The 12834-nt window shown below is 35.7% G+C and overlaps 1 protein-coding gene across 3 annotated transcripts in view; it reads right to left on the reverse strand.

The window, feature by feature from the left end:
- Positions 1 to 808: 808 nt before the first annotated feature.
- The window catches only part of IVNS1ABP (influenza virus NS1A binding protein), a 37494-nt gene continuing 25468 nt past the window's right edge, over positions 809 to 12834 (reverse strand). For all 3 annotated transcript variants that reach the window (XM_063426195.1, XM_063426194.1, XM_063426196.1), the window contains 8 exons: positions 10613 to 10720; positions 10317 to 10446; positions 6182 to 6406; positions 5382 to 5503; positions 4299 to 4425; positions 3137 to 3268; positions 2870 to 3043; positions 809 to 2026 (listed from right to left, as the gene is read on the reverse strand). In XM_063426195.1, the coding sequence (XP_063282265.1) occupies positions 1773 to 2026; positions 2870 to 3043; positions 3137 to 3268; positions 4299 to 4425; positions 5382 to 5503; positions 6182 to 6406; positions 10317 to 10446; positions 10613 to 10720 (1272 nt within the window). In that variant the 3' untranslated portion in view covers positions 809 to 1772. The remainder of the gene's footprint in view (positions 2027 to 2869; positions 3044 to 3136; positions 3269 to 4298; positions 4426 to 5381; positions 5504 to 6181; positions 6407 to 10316; positions 10447 to 10612; positions 10721 to 12834) is intronic.

Consider the following 12834-nt stretch of genomic DNA (forward strand, 5'->3'; position numbering starts at 1 on the left):
ATAACTTCATCGCAATTAAGTTATGGTGCCTGGTAGTAAACAATATACACAAGAGCTAATTAATCAGACAATTACCTTTGGCAGTAAACACTCTTAATAGCCCAGAAATTAACTGAATGCAACCAACAATTGCTTACACCTAATAACAGGTGGATATTATATTTGTACAGAAAATTATGAGTGTGTCCTGGGGACTCCGTGCAAAATGTAAAAATGTCACAAAATTATTTTTCTTCTAGAGCTTTAATTTATTTTAATTTTTTCTCCATGGGTACATGTGAAAATCAGAAAAAAGAACCGATGGTGCAGTATTTTTCAATAAGTGAAATTACACAACATGTGATACAGAGCTTCCAACAAGTTCCGGTTACAACAGCGTAGAGTGGTGTAATCCCCACTAATGGATATAGGTGTTGTATGTGTTACGCTTGTGATATTCAGTGACGGATGTGCAATAACAAAAGAAATGTGCTAGCTACTTACTAGCTGTAATGCCCAATATTGTTTTTAATATTTGCCCTTGATAATAAAGTCACTAATTCACTTTATATGAGCGCCTTTTATATCACTTAATATTTTAGTGTTTCTTTAAAAGTGTATACTTTTTATCTTCACCCAGATAATGAGCAACCAAAAGTGATGTTTCTCTTTCATAACAAGTGTGTGTGTGTGATATTAACCACTGCTTTCCCAAATAAGTAAACTAAACAATGCAATAAAGTAAAAACTGACAACAGGAGGTTAAATTCAAATGGATCAAAAAACCATGCTACTGCAGTAAAATTAGAAGAAAAAAAAAACAAGGTAGTTTGTGATCAGCCAATTTTATTTAGGAATTGTGCTTACAAATTTTATTTAAGAATAGCGATAAAAAAAATCCAACTATTTATTGATGGTTTAAAATGTTAAAACATTTGTTTCTGGTATCAACTTACAGCGCACAAAGAAAATGCCTGGCTTCTCAAGACAAAATAAGTCACTCAAAATGTGAATTTGCAGTCCTACGATCTAAATTACTAAATAATTAACTGCTGTTCATGACCACTTGGGGTGTTACATTAACAGACATGTACGTAAAAGACCTGACACAAATTTCACTGCTTTTTAAAATAAGCGTAAAGATGTTAATAAAAACTTATAGTTGTTTGACTTCCATTAATCAAACATAATGAATACAGTTCATTTGGATCATGAGATGAAAAAGGATTATACATTTTGATGAAGGTCTTCAGGAGACATACAGCATATCTTATTAAATGCCAATAAGGTGTTTGCCAATATAAGGGTTTTGTAAAAAAACTGTACTAAAAAGGCAATCTGAAAGTTTTCATGGTTTTGGCATATATGCACTTTTTGTTTTTAAATAATAATAATAAAAAAAAATATGACTGTATTTTAACACCAATAAGGCTCTGAAAACATTTTATTTACCAGAAAAAGGACTCACAAATACCACTTGCATACAGGTAAAAAATAAGTTTAAATGTTTTGGAATTGATCAATTGAAGACAAACATGATCAATCTGAATCATCTACATTACTGAGTGGTATTTGGTGAAGATTGCAATATTTAATAGAATACCTCAAGGACTTTGCTACAAAGTTACTGAAACAAGAAAAATTATTTACAACGTCTCAAAAATATACAGTATGCAAAAAGATCTGCGTTGCTGGTGCAGCAAACAGTAATTTCAGCACAAGCTGATTATACACGCCAAGAATTCATTAAAGGGGATGGGACAAAAATAAAAAGACAAAACAAAAGGCTTTAGCTACAATGTGCAAGTTTTAGTAAATGGGCTCCACTCATTTGACACGGGATTGAAGACCTCAATTGTATTTAAGAATTCATTTCCATCAAAACCACCAACGGCAAATATGCTGTCTCCCACTGTCACAACACCAGCATTACTCCTTGACGATGTCATGCTTCCGATCATTTTCCATTCGTTTTTGGCTGGATCGTATGTTTCAACGCAGTTTAGAGCTCGAGAACCATCAAATCCACCTACTACAAACAGCTTTCCTGTTGGAAACAAGACCAAGGGTTACATCTTCAATGACAAATTTTGACTGGTTTTAATAAGTGGTACTGCCACGTCAAACAACTTTCTTCCATTCTCTTTTCTGATCTAGTTTTCTTTAAAACATTACAATTTTCTATTTTTTTAACAAAGTAATACTTCGCCTTTTGTATTTTTCTTATGCGGACCTTTTTGTTGACCAAATGAAGAGTTTAAGCCAGCTCCATTTCCTGTGTCAGAGAAAGTACTCGCCCTTCTCCTTTACACAGGAAATCGAGCAGACTTAAGTTTCACCTTTGGTCAAAAAAAAGCCCAGTGTAGGAAAAATACATAAGACAAAGTAGTCCATACTTGGTTATATGTTTTAAAGAAAACTAGATCAGAAAGAAAATATTCTGAGAAGAGAAATAACATGAGAAAGGCAAGTATGGTGTCACAGTGCCACTTTAAGCAGTGATACAAACATCAAGAATTACATCTGTACACATTAAAGATTTGTAAGAAGTCACATTTTAGATGTTCGATTAGACAGATCGAATAGCTTCCAAAATGGGTTTAACAAGAAAAGTACATATAACTCTGTATACAAAGGATTAGAACATTTTTAGAATTATCCAGTGTCGTCTTAGCTCAAAGAGCAAACGCAAAATAAAAAAAAGGTTAAAAAATAAATAATTTAAAAAACCAAAAACTTTCTGTACATATCTTCTACAGCTAGTGTTATCAAGAGGCCAGACACTCAGCTGCTAAAAAGGTACATTTCATTATGCTTGAGCACCAAAGTCTCCAGGGAATTGTAGCTTGGGGGAGGAGATAGTTCTCTTTTGGCCACCTTGACAACTTACCATCATAAATTGCAACTCCTGCTCCACGTCGGGCGACATTCATAGGTGCTACCAAGGTCCAGGTGTCATTTTCAGGATTATACCGCTCCACGGAATTGAGGCAATTCCAGGATTCCGCTCCTCCAATGATATACATGTAATTGGCAAGTTCACAAACTGCTGACTGGTGTCGCCCTGGAAGATTGAGGTGGAATAAAGGGTTATACAATAGGCACTCAATGGACTCCAGAACCAAGGTGGTTAGGGATTGGGTTAACAGATACTTACGAATATTTAGCTGGGCACAACTTGTCCACGTCCTTGTTACTGGTTCAAATACATCACTGTTTTTAAGACCTTTTTGACCGTAGGGATCAGAACCTCCAATAATATACAACTTGCCATTTAATGCGCATACGCCTACAAAAAAAAAAAAAACACACACAAGAGGAAAAGGATGAGTCACGGAATACGATGCACACCAGCAACATTAATAGCTTTAACCCCTTAAGGACACATGACGTGTGTGACATGTCATGATTCCCTTTTATTCCAGAAGTTTGGTCCTTAAGGGGTTAAAGTAGCAGGGCCCATATTTAATTCTATGAAACAGTTTTAAACTATGCAACAAGATTAATAATTTCACCTGGTCACTAATGTAAGTTTAGATGAGTCAAGCACTTTCAGTGTTTCAGTGTGGGGGTAACCACTTGTATTATACTTTTCTAGCTCTCTGTAGATCAGTGAGCCTGGAACAAAAGCAACCTTCCAAGATATTCAATATATTTCTTGTAATTGAATAAGATGGGGTATTTTTTTTTTTATACATAAATCTTCTAAAGACTTTCACCAAGCAATAAATAGTAAGAATTAACATTCACGCAAGCATTTTAAAATGTTACCAATAAAAATCTAATTCGGTTTTTCCCATAAGTCAGGAATTACAAGAAGACTAAACATTTAAGGCTGAAAATTCAGATCGAAAGTTTCCCATACACGTAGTTTTCAAATTCTGCTATTTTGGTCTAGAAACCTGCAGTTTGACCTACAACAGTTCTACGTGACACCTAGGAAGCAATGCAAAGCTTTCTGGACGTTTTAGTTCAGTTAACAGCTCTTATAATAGAAAGAACATGTCCTATCAAGCTGGTCAATCTCTCCTCCTACACATGTCCAAAAGTTCAAACTCCCTAGACAAGAATGAGAGGTTCCTGATATGCAAAGTTAAATCATGAAAATCGTCAAGCTATCAAGCTTAATGGTGATGTCATGTAAGGGGATATTCCCAAAACAATCTTGTATTTTGCATTGGCTAGCTTTGCATATTTCGTAATGCATTATAAAAATAATGGGTTACTTCCAGCTTGTAGTGTCTCTAACTTCAATCACTAGGTTGTAAATATGAGGAGGTTTTGAGTTTAATTCTGTATTCCATAATATTGTTATCTACCTGCATTACATCTGTTCGTTCTGAGTTCAGGAACAGGAGTCCACATGTTCGCTTTAAAATCAAATTTTTCTCCACAGCTGAGATCATCTGACTGCCCATTTGATCCTCCAACAACATACAATTGACCCTATGAAAAGGAGGGAAACAAAATAAGCAAAACAATATAAAATATAATTGGTGGTTAGAAGTATTACAGGAATATGTTCTTTAATATAAGCAGTCATGATTGAGCAAATAACATCTTGGGAATTCTCAGGTGCAGCAATGACTTGCTATATACTACTTGACTGTGCTGCAATAGTGTACTTTACTACACTATAGAAGCCTGGTCTGCTTGTGAAGTTGCTGATTTGATCAAGTCAAGAAGCCATTCCATTTATTCTGAACAGATAAATCTTTAGGGTCAGTAGCTATTGAAGAGACACTAATCACAAAAACATCTTCAGCTTAAAGGACCACTATAGGCACCCAGACCACTTCAGATCAATTAAGTGGTCTGGGTGCCAGGTCCATCTAGGGTTAACCCTGCCGGCTGTAAACCGTTTCAGAGAAACTATGTTTACATTAGGGTTAATCCAGCCTCTAGTGGCTGTCTCATTGACTGCATAAACAAAGTGATACAACTACAAAGAACTGAGCAGCGAGACTGCAGCTGCATGATCTATACACCAAAGCCACTTAATTCAGCTAAAGTTGTTTTGGTGCTGAGAGTGTCCATTTATTCTATTGTCATTTTGTTTCTATATAATGGCAGTAGGACCATCTGACTAACACATTTTGTGCAAAGTGCACATCAAAAGTCTGAGATGCAGCGCACACCGCACAAAATGATGCTGCCTTTTTTGGCGGTCCTCGAGAAAGTGTCTGACCTATATTCAGCTTTAAAAAAAATGTACCCTTAGAAGATGGAACCTCCTGCTAGCAGCTCCCTTTCTGTTTATTTATTTTAGCCATACAAAGTTTAAAGTTAGAATGGACTATAATTTTGAGGTCTATCAAGCAAAGTCAATAGCCTAAATATTTTTACAAATAAATGTAGAGACTGCAGCTCCAGTCAAATATAATTTCCCCACACAGGTTTACCATCACAACAGCCATCTGGAATCTTGCTCTTGGTATTTTCATGGGTGATAAAAACGTCCAGGTATCTGTTTCTGGATCATAACATTCAACTGTGCGTAAACACTCTTCTCTGTTATAACCACCTGAGAACGTAAAGAGAACATGGATAAATTTAAATAAACAAGAATACACTCACAAACTATCAAAAAGTATTTATTTGTAATGCACAACTATTACCCATAGGTTTATTTTACTTAACATGGTATTGTTGATTATTTTTTCAAAAGGTTTACTTGTACTCTAAAGCAATGTGAATCCTCTTAGGTTTGACACTAATTGAAGAATAAAGGGATGATTAACATCGCGTAGAACGAACAACGTACTGAACGACAGGTAATGTAGAACAGCTCCAATATGCAAAGAGGGATTTACAAGAGTGTATAAGTCACCCACAAATGCCAATTCCTTTCAGCTGCCAAGCCCTTTATCAATGCAACTGAGGCATTTGTGCATAGACAAAACCGTTGTATTTGCTGGTCACGATAAAATTGCCACACACGCACACTGCCTGACCATGCTTCTCTAGGATTAGCTGGAATAGCATCAGTACAGGGGCTGTGTGGAGTGAAATTGAGTGCTCCGCTGTATTAGAAGTTACCAACCTCATTTTCAGGAGTCCATTAATTTTATTTTTATTTTTTAAAGAACCCAGCATTATAGATAAGGATAATTATATTTAACACGGGCAAGGCCTCAAAATAGTAAAGTGCTAAAGGATGCATCACAACCTCAGTGCAAGCAAAACATTTCAGTAGCCTTACCTGCTGCTATTAGCTTGCGATTTAACTCTGCGGTTCCTAAACCAGAGCGGGCATAATGCATTGGAGACATCACTTTCTCCAAAGTATCGTCCGGCTCTATCTCCATACTCAGGCTCTTTTTCAAGCGTGGTGTGTTTAATGGAGAGTTTAAAGGAGTATTGCGTACATGCAAGAAAATAACACACAATGTGCTATTCAGGACTGCAAGGCACAGGTAAGTTTTAGCTGCAAAGGGAAAAAAAATTACATAAATTCATATATATACACAGACACACAATATTTAAAAACAACTTTCTTTTTTCTTTTTTTAAATCGCCTACAATTTCTAAAAGGGTACATGAGGATCGAAATTTAACATTTGTTTCACTGTAAATTCAGAATTCAAAAAAGTATTCATAGCCATGGTGATTTCTTTTAGCATGAAAATGGCACTGTCACCTCAGACATCCCTTTCTCTTCTTTATTCTTCCTCTATTAGAATCTTTTCTTCATTTCTGAGCTCTCTAAAACAAAAAGTAGGGAATGCTTTGTCATATGTATTTTCCTACACTTGACAATCACGTCAATGGGTGGAGCTTAAAGCAAACTCCACTTTCTTTGTCAATCAACTCTTTGCCAAGATTGTCAAGTGCAGAGAGAACAACGACAAAATGGCCCCCACCTTGTTCTGTTTTAGATAGAAATAGATCAGAAATGAAGGAAAAAACATAAGGAATCAATACTGTAGTAGAAAATATGTGTTGGCCATCACCACTCTAGATTATGTATTGTCGTCATCAGTATACCTTTTTACAAGGTTGTACCAATATTCAATTACATGCCCTAATCCCATCTGCAGTTATCATTTTGAACACCACAGTTGGGCTCTTTCGCACAGCATAAACACTGAAGGGTTAAAAGTGAAGTACTAAACATGCAAAATTAACCAAGACGGATACAACTGTGGTGTAAACAACAAATGCAGGTTCAGCTTACAATCGTTAATTAAGGAATATTCTGCATTGGAAATTGTTGGTGGTGGCAGGCAACGCAGATTACATCATTAGTACAAAGGACATTTTACTCCTTCACAACCAGTAATTTTTGTGCTGGTTAAAATGCTTGCAAAAATACATATCACATTGTATTCCTGTATTTCATTTTCATACCTTTTTAACAATATTTTATGGGGAGCGATAAAGCCAAAGCTGCACATATTGTTAACCTATACATTTTTGCTGCCAGATTATTCTAGTAATACTACCATGTATTGGTATTGTAAACATACATACACACTTTTAGTACAGGTCAGCTTCAAAATGTTAGACATCTTAACAACCAAAATGTTGATGACCACAGTGGACGTTACAAGGTTAAAGTAAACGTTAAAGGTTAAAGTAAACGTGTTGGAAATCATTCAGAATTTATGCAAGTACCAGATAAATAAAAGATGCACAGCTATAGCATTTTGCATTTTATTAAGCTTCTCTAGCTGCACATTTGTGTGTAGAGGTAAATCCCTTAATCTCTTTAGGAACAAAAATAGGTTGTATTAGGGAGATTGAGACTAACCAATTCTGCCATTAAATTAAAATTGATTTTAGCTTCTTCTTTACAGAGTGTTTGAATTTTTTTATTTTTTTTATAGAAACAGGAAAAAAAAAAAACTTGTCTTCTTTATAACATGCAAAAGTCCCAAAGCATGCGTAAGTAGGTGCAGCTGAGGCTTTCACACAATGTGACAATGAGATTCAGATACATACTGCATGCCACAAATGCAGGGAATAGCACCTGACATGAGAAGGAAGCTCATAGGAAAAAAAAAAAGACAATTTTAAAAATATATAATACTTTAAGAGCTATAAAGACCTATGTCCGAAGGCAAAAATAAATTGCATCTGCAGAGAAAAAAAAAAAAAAATATATATATATATATATATATAAAAAAAACACCTTTCAAAATGTTCAATGTGTTCATATATTACAATATATATATATATATATATATATATATATATATATATTTTTTTTCTTTTTTCCCCCAATTTAGTAATTTAGTTAGCTTTGTTTGATTACACACGTCTATTCTCGGGGTAGAAAGAAAAGAAAAATGGATGTTAATTTGACTTAAATGCGTTTATCATCTAAATATATTGTTTTCTTGTGCAATATATTTTTTAGAAACATAGAATGTGACGGCAGATCAGAACCATTCGGCCCATCTAGTCTGCCCAATTTTCTAAATACTTTCATTAGTCCCTGGCCTTATCTTATAGTTAGGATAGCCTCATGCCTATCCCACGCATGCATAAACTCCTTTACTGTGTTAACCTCTACCACTTCAGCTGGAAGGCTATTCCGTGCATCCATTACCCTCTCAGTAAAGTAATACTTTCCTGATATTTTTAAACCTTTGTCCCTCTAATTTAAGACCTCTTGTTGTGGTAGATTTTTCTTCTTTTAAATATAGTCTCCTCCTTTACTGTGTTGATTCCCTTTATATATTTAAATGTTTCTATTATATCCCCCCTGTCTCGTCTTTCCTCCAAGCTATACATGTTAAGATCCTTTAACCTTTCCTAGTAAGTTTTATCCTGCAATCCAGGAACAAGTTTAGTAGCCCTTCTCTGAACTCTTTCTAAAGTATCAATATGCTTCTGAAGATACGGTCTCCAGTACTGCGTACAATACTCCAAGCGAGGTCTCACCAGTGTTCTGTACAATGGCATGAGCACTTCCCTCTTTCTACTGCCAATACCTCTCCCTATACAACCAAGCATTCTGCTAGCATTTCCTGCTGCTCTATTACATTGTCTGCCTACCTTTAAGTCATCAGAAATAATTACCCCTAAATCCCTTTCCTCAGATGTTGAGGTTAGGACTCTATCAAATATTCTGTACTCTGCCCTTGGGTTTTTACGTCCAAGATGCATTATCTTGCACTTATCCACATTAAATGTCAGTTGCCACAACTGACCATTTTTCTAGTTTACCTAAATCATTTGCCATTTGGCTTATCCCTCCTGGAACATCAACCCCGTTACATATCTTCACGTTACGTATCATCAGCAAAAAGACATACCTTACCATCAAGACCTTCTGCAATATCACTAATAAAAATATTAAAGAGAATGGGTCCAAGTACAGATCCCTGAGGTACCCCACTGGTGACAAGCCCAAGCTTTGAATATACTCCATTGACTACAACCCTCTGTTGCCGGTCACTCAGCCACTGCCTCACCAATTCAAAAATATTGGAATCCAAACTTAAATATTGCAGTTTATTGATAAGCCTTCTATGTGCAACAGTGTCAAAAGCCTTACTGAAATCTAGGTAAGCAATGTCTACTGCACCACCCTGATCTATAATTTTAGTTACCCAATCAAAAAAATCAATAAGATTAGTTTGGCATGATCTCCCTGAAGTAAACCCATGTTGTCTCTGATCTTGAAATCCATGTGATTTTAGATGTTCAACAATCCTATCCTTTAACATGGTTTCCATCACTTTCCCCACTACTGAAGTAAGGCTTACTGGCCTATAGTTGCCTGACTCCTCCCTATTTCCTTTCTTGTGAATGGGCACAACACTCGCTAACTTCCAATCTTCTGGGACTACTCCTGTTAATGATTGGTTAAATAAATCTGTTAATAGTTTTGCTAGTACACCACTAAGCTCTGGTTAAAACATGATGATAAAATGGTGGGGGCACTTTACTATGTTTGACTAACTATTCCACTCTAACAGTATTATCTCATTAAAAGAAAATACTGATTTAAAATGCACGAATGTTATTTAATTCCGTGGGCAGTCACCCAACCATACCTGTAAAATAGATGTTTGACTTCTAGCCCAGTGGCAGGACAATCCCTCAACAAACGGCAGAGAGTATACACAGCAAGCAGTAACTCTATAACAGTTATTGAACCAAATGCTTCTCTGGGAGAAGCATTGCCTTCTGCTTGTGGTCTACACAAAGCTAAAAGACACCTTTTATAAAACGTGCAAATTACTCTTGAAATCAGCATTTTCAGAACATGTAAAAGGAGACATTATGCTAACCCTTAATGCACTTCAGAAAGCTTAAGTGCTTCATGGGACTGGAATGTTCCTTAATCAGAGTGACAGACATTAATGCAAATTATGTGAACTTACTTGATTTCTTCTCCGAAGCGATGATTTTCCACTCATGCTTTGGGCCCAATGACATGGCACTTGGAGGAGAAAGAGGTCCTGAGGAGCTGCTGCTCAAGTGTCTATGATCATTTTCACGTGGTGATTTTTTCTATAAATGTAAGAAGGAAAAATTGTAAATTTACCAATTTGTATTTGTTGCTATGTACTATGATTTAAAAAAAAAAAAATGCTAACTATTCCGTAAGAGAGACAGTTGTGGTGGTATTGTTGTAACCTAAAGAGAGTTTGGGGAGTTTAATCAGTTAATATTGTACCTGAACCAGCTGAATACTGTCGTCATTGATGCCAAACGTTTCACCTTGCCCGTCTAAAAGATTCCCATCAAGGAGCTTGTGGTCAGCAGAATAGTATAACGTCTGTACCTGCAAAACAGCAAACGAACAGCCATATGGATACTTTTTCAGTGGAAATTTTCATAATGGATCTATTTGACCCCATGTCATCTTCGAGGCAGGTATGGAATTCCTTCTGGCAAAACCGTTGAGAATGAAAAAAGTATATTGCATGGAGTCATATCTTCTATACATTATGATGAGTCTTCACTTCTTTATCTTTAAGGGATTCTTCAATTTTCCAGAACAAAAATGATAAAGAAATACATAGACAAAATATACGTAGAGGCAGACAATTCCAGTGCAAGGCAAGACAACGGAAGCACGCAAGTACATACAATTAACAGCAAAAAGCAATTTCTCTTTACAAATTAATGAGTTTGAATTCTTTGTTTAGTTTTTTTTCCAGAAGCGTGCATGATTTTAGTACTGGAACAGCACAATTTAAATAAAAGTGGAGATTAAAATAAAGTGCTACGGGAAGTACTAAAAACAAACCAAGTTAAAGAGAAAGCAGCACCAAACAGAATAAGGTGCCAAAAAAAAAAAAAAAAAAAAAAAAAAAAAAAGATCATGTACAAAAAGGTTCCAAATATGCAAGATGGACTTTTTTTTTTTTTTTAACAGGCTGCAGCCGCCCCCCCCCCCCCCCCCCCCCCCCAAAAAAAAAAAAAAAATTACTTGGGATCCTTTAGCAAAAAAATATTCTAAAGTAAAGGGAGATGACCTATGCAAACGTGACATAAAGGTCACTTCTAATTTGAGAATTTTAATATGGATCCCCTAAAAATAATGTCACTTCTTTTTCTGGAAGTCTTTTCTTGGTGCGCATTAGCAAACAAATAAAACCGCAGTAGCAGTCAGCGAAGAGAGTAGTCATAGCAGTCAGTCTTTGACGTTAAAAACAAAACAAATGGAAAGAAGGGGATCAGTGATCTGCCACTTACTGAATGTAAATGGTACTGTTAGAATAGCAAATGTTTTCACAATAAAAAGTCACTGATCGTTACCCCAACGCTGCAGCTCCAACTAATCTAAATGTGTTTTGTCAATTTTAGTGGGGAGAGAAAACCAAAATAGAAGAACTTGTTGTCTATAAATTTATAGCATTCTACAGAGTATAATTTCTCTGTAGGTGTAGCCAAAGCCAATTTCTATGTTTCACAGAGCGTTCCAAATTATCCCAATCTCATATTCTACATAGCAAAAAGGCTGTTTGGCCTAAAAGCTGATCTAGAGTTGTCATATGGGAAACCATTTCAGAAAGGTTTCTGCAACGTTACTTCAGTGTCAATATATCCTATACTTTTATTGGATTATATTTGACATACGTCACCAAATAAAAAAGGATGGGGGAAAAAAAAAAAAAAAAAACCCCACCAGAAACCTACAAACAAACTATATTTTGTTTGCATACTGTTGCAAGTCGTTTCTGGGGGAAATCTGAATGGGAACGATTTTAAAGTGGTAAACAGCTTGAACTGTTTTGGTTCTGTGTATTACTGAATTGTACTTTGTTATACGGAGATTACAGAAATCCCAAAACTCTGCATTCACATTAGTTTGTAAGCAGGCACTAGGAAGAGTCGTGCAACATTACTCGCAAGCTTAGGCACTGACCTCATTGCGCTGAAACAAGATTCTTGAGGGGAGCTTATAAAATAAGGATTCAGGATTATGGTTATATAAATAACATTTTCAGACTTCTGAAAATTAAATTTTGGCTCTACTTAACAGTTTCCTGAATGTCATTTAAGTTTCAGCCTAACATGATATAAGTGGCTGAAGTGTAAATGTATTTTTATAAAAAACTGTAGATAATCTACATGTACTGAAATACTGGCGCATCAAACCATTTCTAAGGAAAAAAAAAAGTCAACAAAGGGGGGAGAAAAAAAAATTAGAAAAAAGGGGTTATACAACGTTTTGCTTGTGGGTCAAATAAAAAAACTTCTCCAAGTATTTTCAATCAAATTTTAGACGGTACAATTCACACAAATATCCTGTGAAAGGAGTAAACACCATTAAATCATCATCATCATGGCTCTCTGCCCACAGTGGATGTTCTTAGAAGGGCTAGGGCAGACTGGTGCTTCATTACGGTTCAATTAACCTTGAAGTATCTTCATTTTCTTCAATCTTGG

The sequence above is a fragment of the Pelobates fuscus genome, chromosome 7 (assembly GCF_036172605.1).
Source record: "Pelobates fuscus isolate aPelFus1 chromosome 7, aPelFus1.pri, whole genome shotgun sequence".
NCBI lineage: Eukaryota > Metazoa > Chordata > Amphibia > Anura > Pelobatidae > Pelobates > Pelobates fuscus.